This window comes from Engraulis encrasicolus, chromosome 24 (genome assembly GCF_034702125.1).
Source record: "Engraulis encrasicolus isolate BLACKSEA-1 chromosome 24, IST_EnEncr_1.0, whole genome shotgun sequence".
NCBI lineage: Eukaryota > Metazoa > Chordata > Actinopteri > Clupeiformes > Engraulidae > Engraulis > Engraulis encrasicolus.
Genome location: NC_085880.1, coordinates 45,267,141 through 45,289,875, shown reverse-complemented (window position 1 = coordinate 45,289,875; position 22,735 = coordinate 45,267,141). Strand labels below are relative to the sequence as shown.

Here is a 22,735-nt window from a genome sequence, read left to right as displayed (position 1 = left end):
ATGCTGAGAAGACTCCATATTGATATTATGCGATGAGAGCAATAAGGATGCTCAGACACACACGCGCGCGCGCACACACACACACACACACACACACACACACACACACACACACACACACACACAGAGGCACGCACACACAGAAATGCACACAGACGCGTGCACAGTTCACACACACACACACACACCACAGGCACATGCACACACACACACTCAGGAATACACAGACGCATGCACACATGCACACACACACACACACACACACACACACACACACACACACACACACACACACACACAATAACCAACACACACCAATAAAAGCAGCATTGCATTGCATGAGGCTTTGCTCAGCTGTACAGCATTTATTCGAATTCCCAGGTGTCATTCACATAGTCAAGGCTACACAAGAGGAGAGGTCACAGACTCAGTTTCTCAAATACAATTATGGGTTCCAGTCAATCATGGAATACAGAATTGGAGTTTATCAGTTTTCAGAGTTTTCTTATTCGGCCTACTGTTGCTACTTGTGCTTATCCCTGAATTTCCCCTTGGGGATTAATAAAGTTACTCTACTCTACCCTACTACTACTTATCCATTCATACATAGTCTCTAGAGAATATAGCACCCATGCAGGATAGAGGACAGAACGTGATTGACAGCTCTACAAGCCATCTGAAAGGAATGGCAGGGAGACCAGAGCAGTGACCCACCACCAACCTGAGATGTGCCTGAAACATCAAATGAAAGGTGCACTAACACGTCCCTACCACACGGGGGCGTTGACTAACCTCTGGCTCTCTGGGCCCATAAGGTGTTATTATTTTCCATGGAATTTGGCCTGTAGGGCCTACATTATACATTATGCTATACATTATACTACCGTCCGGTATATATTATATGCATCAATCATCATTGTAGCAAAGGGTAATAGAGTTGCAGATTCTACAGACCACCAAACAGGGGTTCTGACCACCTACAGCCAGGCATGGGGCACCTAAGTCACGCCCTCTACTTCCTGGTTCATGGGGCAGGGGGAGTCAAAAAATAATTACTGGGCTTGAAAATTAGTGTTTTCTTGACACCAATCCAAACGTTGGACCTCCACTTATGCACCACAAATCCAGAAATCACTCATTTTCAAGCCCAGTTATCATGTTTTGACTCCCCCTGCCCCATGAACCAGGAAGTAGAGGGCGTGACTTAGGTGCCCCATTGGGACAGTCAGGGCATACCCACATCACCCTGATCACATCCTCACACTGCATTCTCCACCAGCAAACTACAGGCCTACACGTCACACACTCTAGGTGTCCCTCACAGTGTATGTATCTCCACATCTTCCTCCCATCCAGCACCCCTACCAATCCATGCTTCACTCATCACTGGTAGCCTGGGCCCACCCATCCGAAGTGTGACGCAACACAGGGGTCCCTCGCACCAGGGCCACCTATCCTGGGGTCCCTCGTGTCCCTCATATATCTGACAAATACATTAAATGATGAAGGTACAAAGTAGCCTATAGGTCCACAAAAGTCCCAAGTGTCCTCAGGCACACAGCCAGTCTCTAAACATGCTAGCTCTGTGTTCACCTGTTCCCCAAGTGGTTCTCTGAGTCAGCCTCTGACCTACAGTATGACCCCATCCCATCCCATAGCCTACCAGGGTTTGTCAATAAATTATAATGTCAACATAATCATGTTAGCTTTGTCAGTATGAATAAGATAAACTACAATACTTGACTACAACAGCAACAGTCATTACAAACTTTGTGTATTTATTTATTTATTTATTTATTTATTTATTTTTATTTATTTATTTATTTATTTATTTACCAGTGCCCATGCCCAAGGAGTCCTTTCACAAACAGGAAGCGAGCCTGCACCAATCAAATCCAACGTGGTTTCCCCAACTTGTCAAACTGTCCAATCGCAAAGTTACTGTGTGGTGACATCATATTTTTACGTCGGCCGAGCGTAACCGGGCTGCCGCTGTTGTAGGTGACTTATCTCCCTCTGATTTCAAGGTAGATATGCTGAATGTGTGCAGTAGCTAACCCCATGAGCTGTCAAATATATTTCTGAGAGGTCATTGTATTAAGCTGTGCAAGTTTTGACGAACGTAGTTAGACCCAGGTATGTTCTGATGTGTCCTAGACATGTGCTCTTGAATTGCTTCTCTTCTTTTAGACACAAACGAGTTTCAGTCATCTTTCTTTCACTTCTCATTGCTGGGTGGTGGTCGGTTAGCTCCCATGCATAGCTATGGGCCATGTTGTAGTGATTAATCTGCCTGCTTGGCTAATCTGCCGTGAATTGTGGATCATAATTATGCGAAGTGGAATGTGTTTCGCCTCTGGTATGGACATTCCTACCACTTTAGACCATGGCTTTTGCTACTGTAGTTTGACAACTAGCTCCTTCAAATGTCCTGGCTTTATTGATGTTTTTGCAACGTGTTTGCTTGGCTATCTTGAATATCACCGGCTAATGCCACCGGGTGTAATTTAGCGATGTTCTGGTAGTCGTGATGTAGCTAACGTTAGCTCGTGATGTTGGATACTCCTGTCAAAATAATCGATACGGTTGTTGACAGACGCCAGATCCAGGCCGTCTTTACATGCAATGTGACTCTCTGGAGTTGGTGTTCGCCGAACAATCGACCCCTTTCCTTTCTACACCTGGTAGCCATAAATTGCTTTTCTTGAGATGCATTCGCAGCGTGACGCGTGATGCCCATCTGTCAGCCAGTTTTTTCAGGGCATAGCGCTAGTCACGTTGGCACGACTCTGTTGCTGCACTGTGAGTTGCATTAACTGTCGTTTATCAGCATGTATTTGCTGTATCACTCCAACGACTTGGTCAATGACTCCACTTGGGCCTCGGGCAGTGGCATGGTGGTGTCTTTCTTGCATTTCCAGGAAGGGGCCATTGAAGGCGTTTGTGAGCTCAAATAAAGTAGGGTTTTTTTTCTCTTTTCGTGAGTCATCCCTTCCCTTCTGATTCAGTGTTTTGGAATGCGTTTGACCACATTTCCCCTCTCGCAGGCTGGAGATGAAAACAGAGATACAGAGGACGTTGTTTTCACTTTTCAGTAGTTGTTTCCACTATACTGTACTATGCTGTACACTTGGTCATTCCAGTTATGTGCTGAAATGTTTGAGCTATACAAATTCAACCTTTTAAACACTATAAGTTTTTCTTTTCTTCTTTCCTTAACTAGACATATTGAAAAGGCAGTTATCCCATAGATACTGTATTCCAATAGGTAAGCTTTACTAGGGAGAGTAATATACCTATTTTTTTTAATTTCCTGCATGCAAATAACTCCCCTTTGAATGAATGCAACTATGTAGGTTGCTAATGAGTGCTTGTAAGCTGATGTCGAAAATACTAGAGGGATGAATTTGCCACAATGTCAAACAGCTTTGCACGAAGAAGGTTCACTTATTTATTCATTATTGATTAATTGTGTCCCAAACTTTTGAATACGAAACCTCTTTGTGTTCAGGTTAACCCGGTGAAGATGTCTGGAGATATCCCGCTCAACATCAACATTGCGGAGCCGCGATGGGACCAGGGCACCTTCATGGGCCGCGCCCAGCACTTCTTCACGGTGACCGACCCCAGGAACGTGCTGCTGTCCGGCGCTGTGCTGGAGGACGCACGGGTCACCATCGAGGACTACAGGTCAGTCGCACGAAGTCAGGGGACGAAGAGCGACCGGAACCTGATTGTAGAGAGCAGAGAGAAGGTTCGAGGCACTCTGAAGTAAAGTTGAAAGTCCTTTATTTTTTACGCTGATGAGCACCTGAGGTTACTTGATAACCCACAGATGCAACTCATCGATGCCTCTCTCTCTCTACACGGACGATAATTGTATCGCACATTCCATAACTTACAGCGGAGAGAAGAAGCTAGAGCAGCACAGATGCCCTTTTTCCCCCCCCCCCCCCTTTTTATTCTACTATGCTGTACTATGCTGTACACTTGGTCATTTCAGTTATGTGCTGAAATGTGTGACCTATACAAATTCAAGTTTGCACAACATACCATAGGGACTAACATTTTGAAGGTCAAACTATCTTCAGCAGAATACAGAGCTTGTTTGTGTTGCGTTCTTCAATGAGATATTCCAAGAAGGTAGTTTGGTTGCAAACCGGGTTAAGTTAACCTGGAGGTTTGGGGCAAACGGGCCAAAAAAGATTAAAAATATATATATATTTTATTAACAACACATGCAGGCTATATATAATCATGTTTTCCACATCATATAGGTTCATTTAGCCAAGTGAATCAATTAAATATGTTCTTGGAATAACCCCCAGACCTACTGTTCATAGACAGGGCTTTGGGTGTACAAAACTAAAAGGCTTAGAAATCACAAGATAGTAGGTTGCTGCTGGGTCCTGTCCTCTTTTTTACTTAAGTGGGTTAGATTTCTTTGAAAAGCAAGCCACAACACAGTCGAATAGACTTTGAGTACAAGGTACCTTGCTATAAATAAAACAACAGTGCAGTGTAAGAGTTTAAAGTCAGGTCAGCGTTGAGAGAAGCTGGTTGGTTGGCACGGGGGAGGGTCACCGTGTCACCGTATCACCAACCAATGGGTGCTGCTGTTGATGAGGGGTGGGCGTCACTGTTCCATGCAACTGCCTTTGAGAGTTATTGTTGTGTTGTGGTTAAGTGTCCATGTGGGGTTAGTCTGGGATACAGAATGGTGTTGTTTGTGGGAGGGGCCGGGTCGGGATGGCTATCATGGCTATATTTACAAACGTATAACATGCATAGGCGCCAGCTTCAGGTCACAATTGTAGAATTTTGAAACACATATGCTCAAAAACGGCACAGACAGACAGACAGAAGGCGATGGTCATTATTATCATTAATGGGGTGTTAAGCCCCTGTAACTTAATCTTCTCATTCACATGTGGTTACATGTGAAATCATGCTAATATGTGTATTATAGAACGGTGATAAAAGTGTGCTAACTATAATGCACTTTCAATGTTCAGAACAGTTATCGTTTCTACTAACAGGGCTTTATACATTTTGCTGTCGTTTCCAGAAATATCCAACTTTGTGCGGTGGCAGCTGGTACCTGAATATATTTTAATGAGGTCTTCGTGGAGGAACAGCTGTTTTTTGTTTGTTTATCTTTTGCTTCACCAAAGGGCTTAAATCGGGCCAGACAGACGTCCACAGCTCAGTTCCTCCTCCGCACCGTGGTTGTAGAGCGAGGAAGACCAGAGCTGTTACTGCAGTAGTAGTAATATGATAGTAAAGTAGACTTTATTGTCTCCAAGTGGAAATTAGTCTTGGTCTTTACAGTCTCTGCATCACATGCAGTAGTCATGCACCCTCACTCACATACATAGAAATTAATACATATAATCCATAAAATGTATAAAATATAAAACTGCACTGCATAGCATGTCTATCTGTCATTAAGCATTCTTATATTTGTTCAGCCTGTCATTTAGTGATTGAGTGAAATATTGACTACAGTCACCGTGAAATGCCCTAGCACCATGCAATGGTTCAGCAATAGCACTAGCTTAGCTTGACTACAGTCATTATAAACTTTAATACTTGCTCAACAAGTGTGTGTATGTACATGTGTGTGTGTGTGTGCGTGTGTGCTATATGCTTTGATTATGTCCTCAATTGTAAGTCGCTTTGGATGAAAGTATATGCCAAACTTTGATGTAATGTAATCGTGTGTGTGTGTGTGTGTGTGTGTGATATGTATGCTTTGATTAAGTCGCTTGGATGGAGTCCTCTGCCAAACGTAATGTAATGTAATGGTGTGTGTTTGTGTGTGTATCTGTAGAAAAGGCATTGTGCGGCCCGGCCTGACGGAGGATGAGTTGTGGAGGGCTAAGTACATCTACGACTCGGCCTTCCACCCGGACACCGGCGAGAAGATGATCCTGGTGGGACGCATGTCTGCTCAGGTGCCCATGAACATGACCATCACCGGATGCATGCTCACCTTCTACAGGTAATCTTTTATTTTGTTTTTTAAAAATGTATTTTTTGGGGGCATNTTGTTCAAACATTGCAGAGACAGACAGATGTTTCGGCTGCAAGAGCCTTCCTCAGGGTCACAGTCTCTGTCTATTTCCTGGAGAAAAAAAATGAGTGTGATCCATTTCCTAACTACTTGATTACTTCAGAAACGCACCAATAAGAAGGAAGAGCACGATGTGTGGAAGAGAGAACCTTGGGGGCATTTTTTGGCCTTTATTACGCTAGTGCAGTGAAGAGTTGGACAGGAAGTGGGTCGGGAGACAGAGACAGAGACGGTGCCCTACTGTTGGCGCTACGGTGGGGCCCTTCTATAGGGAATCATGACCATCACCTTCTATAGGGAACAGGGTTCCCGCGGGTCATGGAATTTCCGGAATATCATGGAATTTCATGAATGTTTTTCCAGTCATGGAAAGTCATGGAATTTTACCATTTTGCATGCACAGCCATGGAATATCATGGATTTTTTTAACAGTTGTCTAAAAGCAAAACACTTTTTTGTTTGGTGTATAACATTATTTCTTACTGGTTATACTACAATGCTTCGACAGATAATCTTCAGTTTTCACACTTAAAACAACTTTTTAATATCATTTCTTTTTACCGAAATGGTCATGGAAATTCAGTTTTTTGGGTCTGGAAAGTCATGGAAAATCATAGAATTTTATGTCTGAATTAGAGTCGGAACTCTGAGGGAATCATGACCATCACCTTCTATAGGGAATCATGACCATCACCGGTTGCATGCTCACCTTCTACAGGTAATCTGATTACCTTACATTGCATTTTACCTTACATTACATACAGCGATTTACAGTTATTTTACAGGATAGTATTTACAGTACTGGGAGCAATGTGGGGTTAGGTGCCTTGCTCAAGAGCACTACAGCCATGGAGTGAGGTGTAGGGAGAGGTAAGGGTGGGATTCGAACCTGCAACGCTCTGATCTTAAGATCACCTGCCTAACCATTAGGCTACAGCTGCTCCCTCGAAGATGAAAAGCCTGCCACTCTGAAACATGGTTTAAACACACCTGGAAAGGGGGTGTTAGAAAAATACAAGGTGATGACATGGAAAAATATGCTGGGTTATGGGTTTAAATGACCCTTCGTAATCACTTGTGGGAGCGTTAAAGTATTATACATAGATGGAGACTAGTAAACTGGCACATATAAAGGTTCAGCGATTCTTTCCTCAAATCGGGTAGCCCCTTTGACTCCCAGGACCTGCTTTAATGTTCACTATGTTTAATGTATGTGTGCTATATGTTTACTGCAATGTGAAATAATGTGTATTAGGTCTGTAAGTTTGTGTATTTTTGTAGCACCTTAATTTCCCTCTGGATTAATAAAAGTACTCAACTCTACTCTACATATTTCCCCAAATCCCTTAAGTCACTACAATGACCCATTTCCCAGAGGAAGCAGGTGCACTTCCATATTTACGTAACCTGACACTCCCTGCTCACCACTCCCCTCCACTCTAGCCACTCTCCCCTCCACTCTCCCCTCCACTCTCCCCTCCACTCTGGCCACTCTCCCCTCCACTCTCCTCACTCTCCCCTCCACTCTCTGGTCACTCTCCCCTCCACTCTCCTCACTCTCCCCTCCACTCTCCCCTCCACTCTCCTCACTCTCCCCTCCACTCTCTGGTCACTCTCCCCTCCACTCTCCTCACTCTCCTCACTCTCCCCTCCACTCTCCCCTCCACTCTCCTCACTCTCCCCTCCACTCTCCCCTCCACTCTCCCCTCCACTCTCCTCACTCTCCCCTCCACTCTCTGGTCACTCTCCCCTCCACTCTCCTCACTCTCCCCTCCACTCTCCTCACTCTCCCCTCCACTCTCGCTCACTCTCCCCTCCACTCTCCTCACTCTCCCCTCCACTCTCTGCTCACTCTCCCCTCCACTCTGGTCACTCTCCCCTCCACTCTGGTCACTCTCCCCTCCACTCTCCTCACTCTCCCCTCCACTCTGCTCACTCTCCCCTGTATCCAAATGCATTCAGTCCATTCTGGTCAAGTCAAGTCGCTTTATTGTCACTTCATCGTCATACAAAGAATTGAAATGATGTTTCTTACTTTACCATGCAGACATAGACATATCACTCACCCCATTCACTTTCCTCTCCAAATGCATTCAGTCAATTCTGGTCTGGTTCCAGTCTGCTATAGGCCCATTGCACCGCTTTCCCCTTTCCCTGGGCGACCTGATCATGCAAGGTCAGGCAGGGAGCCATATGGTCCTGGTGGGCAGGGTTGTAGCTCAGCGCAACAAAACACGCTAACGCTAACTAAACAGGAAGCCTCTTAAGCCTAATGATTCATGATAGCCACGGCCCATTGATCTCATAGCCTCACGCTCCATAAGGTTAGAGCTAGCCCCTACTCCTCAGGTCTATTTATGGCTATTCGGTCTTCTTTGGGCAGGGTTACACAAAAGACCCCCCCTGCAGCGGTGTGTGTGTGTGTGTGTGTGTGTGTGTGCGTGCATGAAGTGTAACTTGAGTATGTTGGTATTGACCCACGTCGGCGTCTTTTCAAGGAGGAATCTTTGGAATGTGGAAAGATGTTCAAGCCTACACATTTCCAGTGTCTTGGTCTGCGCTGCCTCATATATATGTGTAGTCGTTTAGGAACATTTATAGCTGAAAGGCTCCATGGAGCCTGGTGCCGTTTGCCTTAATGTGTCTGTTGAGCTCACAGTTCATGTTTCAAAGGACCAGCATGGGGCTGTAAAAGCCTCAGTGTACCGTATAAAATTACATACACATAAAATTACCATTTGTACCGTATAAAATTACAAGCATTGTCATCTTATTTTTAACCCGTTATTTCGTATGTATTGAATTGTGTATTTCTCCCCTTTTTACCCTCTCTGCTCTGTGTTCTATTCTTTTTTTCTCTTTCTATCCCTCTCCTGTCCTTCTTTCCTCTCCCTTCTTCTCCCTCTCTGCAGGACGACCCCGGCGGTGGTCTTCTGGCAGTGGGTCAACCAGTCCTTCAACGCCGTCGTCAACTACACCAACCGCAGCGGAGACGCCCCCATGACAGTCAAGTAGGGCCGGCTGCTCACACCTCCTCCTCCTCCTTTTCTCTTCCTCCTCCTCCTCCTCCTCTTCCTCCTCTTCCTCCTCTGTGCTGAGCTACAGCTCCCCTGCCCCTTGTCGTCGCTCGTGTGTTGCGGTATAAACGCACGTTTCCTAAAGTTACTACCTCAGCACGACCTTTGACCTGAGCTAGATAGCAATTAGCAGCTAGTTAGCACAATTATGTTGCGTGGTGCTAGTAGTGGACTTCACTACACCTCTGCTGATGGGAACGCAGTGTTTTGTGTGGTGCTACAGGCAAAACAAGTCGAGCTAGTGCAGGTGTTATGTGTAAACCCCAATTGACATGCATGTTTGGTCAATTTGTGGTACTCGATTTTCATTCTGTGGCACTACCCCACAGAATGGTCTGTGTATGTATGGGAAACACTGATCATAACATACTGTACATGATCCTAATTGCATTGTGCATGTTTCCTGCCTATGGTACCATGCGTTTCCTGATATTGGGTTTCAGAGAGCTTTGGCAGAGGTGGAGTTATGTAATGGTCTGCTACGATAATCTGCCTGATATTCTGGTCATGGATTGCATTTATTTGGACATGTCATCCTGCCTGTTCCGCTACATTGTGATGTAATCTTAAAAGGAAGAGATTGACTAGCAGAAAATCCTTTACTGTCAATAGGTACATGTAATTTGTATGTGGATCAATGACATGACGTTTAGATTTTCTGTCCAATTGCAAGTTCTTCAGTTAAAAAATTTCATTATTATTCACCACACATATGTAGTACGCGTTACCTCCATGCAGCTTTATACTTTTTAAATAAATAAAGGACTGAATGATTTTGCGAGTGAGAGGGCATGGGCATGGCATATGGCCCGCTCGAGCCTCACGTGTCCCCTGTGACTGTGGCATTCAGAGAGAAGTGTTGAGCTGTGGTGTGGGAACGGGAGGAATGCTGCTCAGGCTGCTAATGACAGAACAGCAACAACCAGTGTTGCCAGATTGGGCTGTTTCCCGCCCAATTGGGCTGCTTAGGATGGCCGAGTGCGGGTAAAAATGGCATTTAGCAGAAAAACCCGCCCAATTTTAGCCATAGAAATCAATAGAATTGGGTGAGATTTTGAGCTTCTATCTGGGTTTTGAGGATTTTTGGGCTGGAAATTATCAGCCTCATCTGGCAACCCTGGCAACAGCAACAGCACGCCACAGGACAGCACAGGGGTGCGTTTCGAAAACAGAGTTGTTAGCTGTTAGCAAAGTATGTAGTTGCCATTGGGAAATTGCACTGCAAACAACAAAGCAGCTAACGTAGTTAGCAACTTCGGTTTCGAGAAATGCACCCGAGATCAGGACAGATCCACCCACAGAGGCACTGCAGAGGAGTGTGAATGTTTGCTTGCGTATGAATGCGTTTGTGTGTGTGTGAATGCGTTTGTGCGTATATACGAGTTTGTGTGTCTATATGCATGCATTTATATGCGTGTGTGTGTGTGTGTGCGAGAGAGAGAATGAGGGAGAGAGAGGAGGGCTTGTGAGAGAGGGGATGAGGGAGTGTTTGATGAGACAGAAGTGTATTATGGGACATGACCCCCGTGCCCTGTGTGGGACGTGACCCTCGTGACCTGTGTGTTGTTCACTCCACAGCCAGCTGGGGGCAGCGTACGTCAGCGCCACCACTGGAGCAGTCGTTACAGCGCTGAGCCTCAAGGCCCTAGCCAAGGTATGGACACACACACACACACACACACACACACACACACACACACACACACACACACACATAGGAAAACAGCTCTATATAGAAATATACTGTATGTGTACAAATGCACAAAATCCGTAATTATCTGTTATGACGCATCCTGTGTTCTGCTACCACTACAAGCACACCCAGTGACATCCAATCCCAGAGCCATAGACCCAGCCAGAAGGGGCTCTCGCAAGCATCCACATGACTCTTCTGAGGGCCACACACACACACACACGCACACACGCACACACTCGCACTGTGTTCAAGGAACAGTGCCTGAATGTACAAAATCAGAAAAAAAAAACATCGTCCTGTGTTCTAAAAAGATTTCACTAAGTTACACTTTGACACCAGAGAGAGAGAGAGACAGAGAGAGAGAGAGACTTGATTGGCTTGATTTAGATTTGATTTGTAAGATTCAATTCTATCCCGCCAGTTTATGGCTGATGGTTGCTTGGTGTGCTTATGCAAAGGTGAAGTCAAGTCAAATCTGGAGCATGTTTATACCATTTATCCCATCACTGTGCCGGTATAGTGTGAGAGGTTGAGAGATGTAAGTGTGAGTCTTAAATCATATCTCATTCAATTGCGTTAAAATGTAGATATGCACCAGTGTCGAAGCTGACAACCAGGAATTTCAAGGAATTCCCATCTTAAACATCTCCGTTTGTTTAGATGATATCATCACATTTATGCTTGAAAGATGTTCTATCTATATTTGTTTGGCCTTATAAAATTGCATGTCACTGTTTGTTCACTTATGATATATTGTAATGATATTGTAATTCTTATGTCCACACTCTTCTCCTTATCTCTTCTCCACTGCTCTCCTTTTCTCTCTTCTCCCCGACTGCTCTCCTCTCCTCTCCTCTCCCCATCTTTCTCTTCCACTCTTCTCTCCTCTCCTCTCTCTTGTCCACTGTTCTCCTTTGCTCTCCTCTCCTCATCTCTCTCTTCCTCATCTCTTCCCTCCTCTCTCTTGTCCACTGTTCTCCTTTTCTCTCCTCATTCCTCTCTTCCCCATCTCTCTTCCTCTCTTCTCCAGCGTCTGCCTCCCATCATCAGTCGGTTCGTTCCCTTCGCTGCTGTTGCCGCGGCCAACTGCATCAACATCCCCTTCATGAGACAGAGGTGAGTTTACCTGGCGCGCCCACCCTGTGTAGTTCATGAGGCAGAGGTGAGTTTACCTGACTCTCTCCTGACCTGTGTAGTACCACGCAGCTTCGTCAACTCCACTCTGGGAGAGCACGCATTGGCTCTGTCTTCAGAATGCATGTCTTTATCTATCATTTGTCTGTCCTTGCCACCAACAGTTTCCTTCAGAAACGTTGTCTGTTCATCTCTAAAGAGTCAATATAGTCTATAATCTGTCCTGTGAGGTCTCAATGCGAGCCGCCATTGATATTGAAATGATAAATGCTCCGACAATTTTCTGGCTCGAGACCTTCTCAGGATTCCAGACTTGCAGTATGTGTGTGGTGTACTTCCGCTTAGCTCCACCAGGGGGCTCCGGAGCCACACACACACACACACACACACACACACACACACACACACACACACACAGAGCGCTTTCAGACTGACCGAGAACCATGCCAGGCGGTGCCCGTTGCTAATTGCAAACCGGCCAGTGTGTTCACGCTACAGATCTTGGCGTCAGTGAACCAGAAAGTTGGTTTGCAATGCGAATGGAAACTGCGAACTGGCACTGGCACTGTCCTGGTCGGCCTGAAAACAGTGAGAGAGGTCTGGTGCTAGAGGTGGGTCGCAGCAGAATGGCCTCCATTACTCCATTACAGGACTCTGAGGTGCGTCGAAACGTCAGTCATTATTTGCACCAAAATAATAAAAAACCTCTAAAAAAAGTTGCTGAGTGCTCCAGTCATCCCTGGGTCTAGTCACTGTGAAGTAGCTCAGCTTGTCCCGATACTGCTGTTCTCGACTGTGAGCACCACCAAGACTGAAGCGCAGACATCCCCTCTTCGAAGCCTCCATTACTCTTGAATGGCCTTCATTGCTCTTGAATGTCTCTGTCACTTCCTCTGCCCACGGCGTCCGAGCTATCTCTCCAATCTTGGGCATTGGGCAACATAACTGTCATCTTTGGGTGGTGGTGGCGACAGCAAGTTACGGTAATGATGACAAGCGCAAAATGCTCGTCATGATGACCACAGCAAATGTGTCAAAATAGTACTTCTCATAGCAAGGGGAAATGATTAATTTTGACCACTGTTCTAAGGCTTGCTGTTTTTTTTACATGCAATGACAGATCTCCACACTCAGTCTAGTGCCATCTTTCATGCATTTGGTTTAGAGTTTTATGTCATTAGATGATGGAACGACTGCATTGGTCAGTAACTAATACAGTATATCACGAAAGTGAATACACCCCTCACAGTTTTGCAGATTTTTGAGTATATCTTTTCATAGGAAAGCATCACAGAAATGTAACTTTGACACAATGATTAGTGACCTTTTAACAACATATTTAACCGCTTAAATTTCTTGTTCACTCAGAAAAAAACAAAATACAGCCATTAATGTTTGAACATGTACTCACAAAAGTGAGTACACCCCAGATTAAAATCCGGTAGAGAAGGGGCTATGTTGGCTCGAATCGTCTCGAAATGAAACGAAATGAAAAGGGATGACAAGGGAGGTCATCAGTGTGCGTTTCAACCTTTCTTTGCATTGAACTTTTAAATTTTGAGTCTGCATCTGGCTTAAATAGATTGGTGTGAGATTTGAATGCAATCCTATGGAGAATATCATGATCTGCTTCAGTAGTCACAGTGCATGTTGACATGCATGTTTCTTTTAGGTGTATTTCCAGGGATTAAAGTTTTCCGTCGCTACGACGGAATTCCGTCAACTGGATTTTCGTTTGGACGGATTTCCGTCCGTATAATTTATGTCAATTAATTTACAATTTTTACTTTACAACTGAACTCAATTCGAGAGCACTCCTGGTCATGAGAAGGGGACGAGAGGTGTGTTTGGTGTAGGCCTACGGATGTAGTTAGGCTACACTCCACCATTGGCGGTGTGATACAACATTCACTCATCAGTATCCTACCATGCGTTTCATCCTCAAAGTTTAGCGCGTTTGACTGGCTGCGTGTAGAGCTAGTTGTCTTTTTGACAACGGATAATTCACAGTCTCATCTGTACTCATAGCAGATTAACTTTGTTGTTGCCGATATATATATTCAAGAAATAAGTTAAAAATGGGTTGCATTTGGGTAACGGATAGGCTATCCCTGGCAGAGCCAATTTATGCCACGTCTTGTTCTGGGAAGCAGTGTTCTGATGGGTGGACTCATGGTCGATAAATGCCGTTTCGACGTTTGTTTCACTTTCAAGGCTGGTTACTGTGTGACGCTATTTCTGCTAACTGGAATAGTGTGCAGCAGCAACAGTTGTGTGTGCGCTTGTTTTTGAGTGGCTCAACGTCTGTGCCCATCTTCTCGGACTATGCGTTTCGTTTGAGTTCAGTTAGCCTATTTGCGCACTGCGCACTCAGGACTGATGGGTGGGTGATTTGCCTTGATTCGAGTGGAAAGCTGCGCGACAAGCTTGGGAAAGTGTGTTACTTTTGTAAACGATAGACGTATGCATGTGACTGTCGTGTCTGCTGCGTCCTGTCAGCTTGTAGAACACGTGCGCATAGGAAGAATCGGGGACGTTTTTTAAATCAATGGTAAGCGTACGCTTGGCACCGCACATCGAGAAACAAAAAAGTAGCCAGTAGTTTTCAAAACGGTAGAACACAGAGGTAGACATACCGCACCCTGTTTGTAAACGTCAACAAGTTATTTGTAACAGGATGAATACTGAAAAAGGCCGAAGGGTGAAAAACATACAAATAATTAAAGCTAGTTTTCTCCCTCTGATTGCTATGATCAGGGCTTTTTAAATGTCAGAAATACAACTGCAAGCCATGCGCACCAGTGCTTTCACCAGAACAGCGTTTGCCCATTCTAATGTGAAAGACAAAATATAGCCTACTACTACAACAAAAAAACCCGTAATGGGATCACTCACTGTATCAACACATTGCAATTCCAAGTCAATAATTCTGTGAGATCAGCTACCATTTTGAAGCAGCATTCATTGTGAATCCATTCTGCATGATGTTGTGAACAATTCATAAACAATGGGTAGAAATAAGAGGAAATAACCAAAACATGCCCCAAATTTCAGTTCAATCTTTGCAGTCTGATATAGTATCCATTATCCCTCCATTCTCGGCCAGTTCTAGTCAATCTGGTGAGCGGCCTAGGCCTGCCCGCCCTCTTTCCTTTTTTTGTATTTAGAAATTGGCATCTGTAAACATAGCATTGTAGGCCTACATCTGATTGAGCACATCTGATCTAGTGCCTACAGGTACACTCATACTGAGTCTATATAGGTCTACTGAGTGTATAATGAATATTCATTGTTCATGTGAAGTGTAAAGATTTATGTTGGTTGAAGTTCTGATTTTGTGGCACTTTTTGGTATTACTGGCGCCCTCAAGACATAGGCCTATTCTGCTCTAGGCGACTGCCCCGTCTGCCTATGCCGCTGGCTCTGGCACCATTCCTTGCATGTATGTTTTGTCATGAGGGCAGAGCCTGGCTACATTGGTTTTCGTAGGGTTACGGAGTGATACTCGATCGGGTGCCTAACCGGTAAAAAAGTTCAGTCAGATTACTTTTTTTTGCTTTAATCCCTGTGAATTTCAGATTGCCAATGTTGACAGCATTCATACATCCCCAAACCATGTCAGTCCCACTACCATGCTTGGCTATTGAGAGGATGCACCTTTTTTGTAAAACTCACTTGTTTACCACCACACATGCTTGACACCATCGAAAGCAAATGTGTTTATCTTGGTCTCTTCAGATCATATGACATAGTTCCAGTGATCCATATCCTTGGTCTGTTCATCTCTCTTGAGACCAAGATAAACACATTTGCAAGGATTGCATTCAAATCTCACACCAATCTATTTAAGCCAGATGCAGACTCAAAATTTAAAAGTTCAATGCAAAGAAAGGTTGAAACGCACACTGATGACCTCCCTTGTCATCCCTTTTCATTTCGTTTCATTTTGAGACGATTCGAGCCAACATAGCCCCTTCTCTACCGGATTTTAATCTGGGGTGTACTCACTTTTGTGAGTACATGTTCAAACATTAATTGCTGTATTTTGTTTTTTTCTGAGTGAACAAGAAATTTAAGCGGTTAAATATGTTGTTAAAAGGTCACTAATCATTGTGTCAAAGTTACATTTCTGTGATGCTTTCCTATGAAAAGATATACTCAAAAATCTGCAAAACTGTGAGGGGTGTATTCACTTTCGTGATATACTGTATGTGTTTTGTAGCACTGGCAAAAACAAATGCAGTGGGGGGGAGGAGTTTAAGGGCATCAGTTGGAACTGGAACAATTTGAAGGTAATACTTGTAGATAAAGGAAATGCTTCGCTCGAATGTTTGTATATCCACATACCATTACAATGTGTAATGTGGGCCATCATACAAAGCACAGCACCTCTCAACCATTTATTTACATTTGAATTAATTTATTTACACTTCCTCACAAACTTGAGTCCTAGATGTTTACATGTCATACTGTGTGTGTGTGTGTGTGTGTGTGTGTGTGTGTGTGTGTGTGTGTGTGTGTGTGTGTGTGTGTGTGTGTGTGTGTGTGTGTGTGTGTGTGTGTGTGTGTGTGTGTGTGTGTGTGTGTGTGTGTGTGTGTGGTAATTGCCATTCCACAGAACACATGGCTGTGGGTAGTTCAATCAAACTGTGTTATGAAGCAAGAGGAAGACGGTATAAAAAGCCATAATAGGACCTTCATAATCCGAGGCTTCACGTCACTCTTCACTCTTCACGTTTCTTCCTGTCAGGGAGCTGAAGTTCGGCATCCCGGTGACCGATGAGGAGGGGAACCGTCTGGGGGAGTCGGCCAAGGCGGCCCAGCAGGCCATCGTACAGGTGGTGGTGTCCAGGATCGGCATGGCCGTGCCAGCCATGGGTGAGGAGAGCACATTACATTACATTACATTACACTACACTACACTACACTACACTTACCGTGCCAGCCATGGGTGAGGAGAGCACATTACATTACATTACATTACATTACACTACACTACACTACACTACACTACACTTACCGTGCCAGCCATGGGTGAGGAGATAACACATTACATTACATTACATTACATTACATTACACTACACTACACTACACTACACTACACTTACCGTGCCAGCCATGGGTGAGGAGAGAACACATTACATTATATTACATTACATTACATTACACTACACTACACTACACTACACTTACCGTGCCAGCCATGGGTGAGGAGAGAACACATTACATTATATTACATTACATTACATTACACTACACTACACTTACCGTGCCAGCCATGGGTGAGGAGAGACCACATTACATTACATTACACTACACTACACTACATTACACTTACTGTGCCAGCCATGGGTGAGGAGAGAGCACATTATGTTACATTACATTACACTACATTACACTTACTGTGCCAGCCATGGGTGAGGAGAGAGCACATTACTCTACATTACACTTGGCTGACGCTTTTTATCCAAAGCGACTTGTTTAAGTACAGGGTATTGGTTACAGTCCCTGGAGCACTATGGGGTTAGGTGCCGTGCTCAAGGACACCTCAGCCATGGAGTGAGATAAGGAGTGTAAAGGTGGGATTTGAGCCTGCAACCCTGTGGTCTAAAGCCCATCTCCTTAATCACTAGAGCACAGTGGCCGACTGCTCTAAGGCAGCTGATAATTTTGAGTGGAGAGCACAACGCCTCCCTGTGGCTGACTATGACACTGCACCAAAGGCAGGGCATGAGGTCAACAGTGGGGGCAGAAATATGAGGCACTTATTTCGCGTACAGTAGCTGGCCCCCTGTGTACGACTGCTCAAGGGCAGCGGAGACACTTAAAATACAGGGTTGCCAGATGAGGCTGATGATTTCCAGCCCAAAAAATGCTCAAAACCCGCCTAGAAGCACAAAATCCCGCCCAATTGTATTGATTTCTATGGCAAAAAATTGGGCGGGTTTTTCTACTAAATGCCATTTTTACCCGCACACTGCCATCCTAAGCAGCCCAATTGGGCGGGAAACAGCCCAATCTGGCAACACTGCTTAAATACCTGCACTTGTTCAGTCGTTTTTACAGATTTTTTTAAAACAGATTTTTATTTACCAAATTGTTTTTTACACATTTAAAATGAACTTGCTGCTTGTCTCAGTCAGTTTATTAACTTTCTTTTTTCTTCTGCAGCCATCCCTCCTGTTATTATGGATGCACTGGAAAAGAAAGCCTTCATGAAGGTAAACACACACACACACACACACACACACACACACACACACACACACACACACACACACACACACACACACACACACACACACACACACACGCACACGCACACGCACACGCACACTCATTCACCACACCTATTTCCTTTATTTTTTTTATCCTTTTGAAAACATTTTTCCTCTTGTCTGTTTCCAGCGTTTCCCTGTGCTCAACGCTCCAGTTCAGGTTGGCCTGGTCGGATTCTGGTGAGTATGAGTTTTCAGTTTGCACATTGGTGGCTTCGCCCAAAAAAATGAAGGGTTCCTGGTCCTGGAAAATTCCTGGTTTAAGCGGACCTTTTTTGTCATTTTTATCTGTTAGTTGGTTGTCCTGCTCCTGGGTCAGATGTTTCAGATGTGTGGGATTTAACCTACTCCTTCACGAAACAACATTCTGTATTTTTTGTGTTGTATTACAGTGGATAATGATCAACTCAAACTCATATTTCTCTTTCCCTGTAGTTTGGTGTTTGCCACTCCTCTCTGCTGCGCACTGTTCCCCCAGAAGAGGTATGTATGTGGATGCTTCTGTACAATTTATTTTTATTTTGTAAATATGTTGTTTCAGCGTATTCACTGATTGGCAAAATAGTTACAATCCAGTTCCACATATTCCAAATGACTTGGCTTACCTGTCCTTGTCAGCCAGGTGATTGGCTGGTCGAATGGTCACCTGGTTGAATTGGGCAGGTAAAAAACCAAGGTCATTTGGAATATGTGGCCCTAGATCGTAACTAATGCATCAATTTGCCCATCACTGTTCAGTAATGACCACGTGTACATTGAGATACCAATCTATTCTTAAGATAAATAGTTTATCATCTAGTTTGTTTTATTTGACAAATGGCAAATGGATGATTCTGATTGCTGGATCAGCGTATACTAAACTACAGCTGGAAACGCTGGTGGTTTGCTTACATTCAACACAAATAGACAAGACGTATAGACTTCTACTCCTGCTCTGGAGCCAGTGTGGCCACAGGGTCAGACATGCGGTATACAGTCCACAGGCTAGATATGGCTTCAGACTTCATATTCACGTCATTTTGGGCTACTGAAGGGCATGTAAACAATGTCCTTGACAGTCCACAGTACATAGGCACAGAAAAGCAACTGTCTGCTGTTGTTTTTATCTTGTGCTGTAAATGCCATGTTCATTTCCTATGGGGCCCCATATACATTTCCTTGTTGACATGCCAACTTCCTCTACTCACTTTTTGTTGTCTTGAAGGTGTGAGGGAGAGGGCTCCTCCCTTCTCATGCCGATAAGATAGGATGTCTGGATGAGTAGGGGGCCATTTCTGACCTGTGTGTGTCTCTCTCTCTCTCTCTCTCTCTCTCTCTCTCTCTCTCTCTCTCTCTCTCTCTCTCTCTCTATCTCTATCTCTATCTCTATCTCTATCTCTATCTCTCTCTCTCTCTCTCTCTCTCTCTCTCTGTCCCTCTCTCTCTCTCTCTCTCTCTCTCAGCTCCATGAGTGTGAGCAGCCTAGAGCCAGATCTTCAAGAGCGGATACGAGCGAGCAACGCAAACATCACCTCCGTCTATTTCAACAAGGGCCTGTAGATGACCACCACACACACACACACACACACACACACACACACACACACACACACACACACACACACACACACACACACACCATTTATCTCCTACTCACACCCAACACTCCTCTCCACAGGGCACACCATCATGTGTCCCCCTTAGACAAACACAACTTAACCTCCTGGGGCATATTCCAAAAACATGGTTTAGTGACTAAGCCAGCAAGGTTATAACACAGACTGAGTGGTAAAACACCTAATAGAAGTGACCTGGCTTTCATCCTTCAGTCAAAGCAGAGCCATAGGCCACTTGTATTAGTAGATTTACCACTGGGTCAGCGTTAACATACGCAAGGAAGAGACTAAACCTGCTTTTTTGGAATACCCCCCTGGTCACCTTCCCCCTTCACATACCAGTCTTTACTTTAAGCCAGGCTCAAACTACACAACTTTAAAATCGTGTCCGATTCTGCGTCAGGTTGCACCGCACGCATAATTTTGAGTCGTAAATATCAAAGTGTTTGATATCTACAATTTGCAATGGGCGACTCACGACCAGGAAATCTTGCCCGACAATCCTGGGGGGGTAACCTTCCACCTATTGCCGTAAGGGGTGGGGTTCAGCCGAAAATTGGGCAGATAGTTGTGTAGTTTGAGCCCGGGTTTAGACTACTCAGTAGGTCAACTACAGATGTGCTATTTCATATTGTACTACAGTGTTAATTTCCATACTCCTAACTCCGTCTTCATACCAGAGGTGTCAAAAGTAGAAGTAAAAGTTAAGAAAAGGAAACACAGTTATCCGAGTAACCAGTAGACTTGTGCATTTGTTGGACAATCGGCTCACTGCACTGGTTGGATCAAGTTTGTGCTTGTTAGGTTTTTAGTCCTTGTTAGTAAAGATGTAGGTTTGGCGACATTACAAAGACATTACAATGTCAAATTGTCTGGGCATGCTATTTTTACATTATGTTTGTGAAAAGGTGGTGGACAAGATAGGTTTATCCCAAAAGTGGTATGAACATGTCCCCACCATCCACACCTAACATTACACCCATGTTTGTTAGTAACAACACAGTCCATCACACCCATTAGGTGCTATTGAGTAAATAGTGCAACAGCTATGTAATATCATGTGCTAGTGTAGTACTTACACCATGAATTTACTTTTACTGTTACTGTTGACACCTCTGCTTCATACACATGGAAGGTGCCCTCTCTGAACTATGCTGCACACACGTGATGTGTTCCGATATGATGAAGGTCGTATTGTATGTGTATATATAGCTTGATAAATAGGGAATAGAGTGGGTGACTGGCTGGGCTGATTGATGATGGGGTTCTGTGTAGAATAGGAATGACGTTTCTTTGCGTGTTGCAAAATTGAGATGCGGACGGGGGATGGGTGACGTGCTATAAAGAGGGATCCTTTTTTGTTTGTTCTCTTGCAGCTGAGCTTTGCGTGGTTTCATTTGTTTGTTTTTTTCCCCTTTGGTTTTCCATGCGTTTTGACATTTTTTCCTGACGTGTATTTATTTGACTCTTATTTATGCTATTATTATTAAGGCTTTAATTTGCTTCTTTGTGTGTTTTCCCATGGTTGCTCTTTTGGTGAAGTGGGTTGTTACTAGAGGTGCTCCGATCACCATTTTTTGGCCCGATCACCGATACCGATCACCAAAAATCTTTATCTGCCGATCACCGATCATTGCCGATCACAGAAATTATTTCCTATTTTTTTAATAGCCTATTAATTATCCTTATTGAATATTTCTGCCCATAAACCAATCAATCTTAATTTGCACATGTCGCTTTCACAATGTAGGCCTATTATTAGGCTATTACTATTATGATTATTATTATTATTGTTATTATTATTATTATTATTATTATTAGGCTATTATTATTATTATTATTATTATCTTTCAGCTCTTTCAGACTAGTGTTGGTAATATAGCCTACAAGTAAGTCTACAGTATTAATCAATTTATAAGTTATTGCATATAATTACTAAACTATTTAAGATTGAATTGAAACTGAAACATTACATCAATTTATAAGTTATTGAATATAATTACTTAACTATTTGAGATTGAATTGAAGCTCAGACACCTGGATCTCAGTCTCTCGTCTTCTGCATACGAGAAAAAACCCTGTCGCTTTAAATGAGCAGCCTCGTGAGGAGAGCCCCTCCCCTCTCTGTCACTCACTGTCCACAGCTGCAGTGCTCCGCGACCGTTCTGCTCTCTCCCTCTCACTTCTGTCGCCGTTTGGCGTTTCAGCGACTATCAAACTAATCGACTGACTGTCAATTACAACTTTGAAAACAATAACGTTGGCATGCTTGTGCGGACAACGTGAACTTGTCGCGCGCTGACCGAGGCAACTACACAGGTTATAACGTAAAATGGCTAACGGGCGAGAAGTAGTCTATCGCAAATTACATTGTGACTGAAACACTTGAGATTCTACATACACAAAACAAGAAAAAAAAACTTCACTTGAAAGAACAGGGAACACGCACAACACAGCGTGTCTGCGAGGAAAGCTCTTTCTCTGTAACACTGTCATAGAATGTAGAATTCCCTGCACAGACTCATTGAGTTTCACCGTCCATTCTCCCTAGTTGCTGTTTGGTGTTGCAGCGACTACAAAACTAATGACCTGGCTGTCCATTAGGCTACAACTTTAAAAACAATACAGTTGATGATTGTTTTGGAAACGTTTAGTTGTTGCGTGCTGACAGGCTGTAACTCAAAATAGTGAACATGGCGAGACTGACACGTCATTCACAAATTACAAGCGTCATGTAAACTGCGCATGGATCGGAAAATCAGATAATTGTTGATGCAGATATGATTATAAATGGTGAAAATGAAGGAGGGAATTCCAAAAAGTTAAAGACAAGTAAAGATGCCTTATTTTGGTGCAGCAGCTGTGCAGAGCCAGCAC

General features: G+C 44.0%; 1 protein-coding gene across 3 annotated transcripts; it reads left to right on the top strand.

Moving 5' to 3' along the window:
- The first annotated feature begins 1,962 nt into the window (after nt 1-1,962).
- Nucleotides 1,963-21,405, top strand: sfxn3 (sideroflexin 3). Of its 3 annotated transcripts, none has more exons than XM_063192308.1 (11): nt 1,963-2,027; nt 3,512-3,690; nt 5,834-6,004; nt 8,989-9,087; nt 10,732-10,807; nt 11,880-11,965; nt 16,734-16,861; nt 18,157-18,206; nt 18,394-18,443; nt 18,699-18,746; nt 19,706-21,405. In XM_063192308.1, the coding sequence occupies exons 2-11, from the start codon at nt 3,527-3,529 to the stop codon at nt 19,800-19,802; spliced, it is 969 nt and encodes a 322-aa protein (XP_063048378.1). In that variant the 5' UTR covers nt 1,963-2,027; nt 3,512-3,526; the 3' UTR covers nt 19,803-21,405. The 3 variants fall into 3 exon arrangements, with proteins under 3 accessions (XP_063048378.1, XP_063048377.1, XP_063048379.1); XM_063192307.1 differs by having other exon boundaries at nt 1,991-2,136; XM_063192309.1 differs by lacking the exon at nt 1,963-2,027 and adding an exon at nt 2,924-2,958.
- The last annotated feature ends 1,330 nt before the right edge of the window (nt 21,406-22,735 follow it).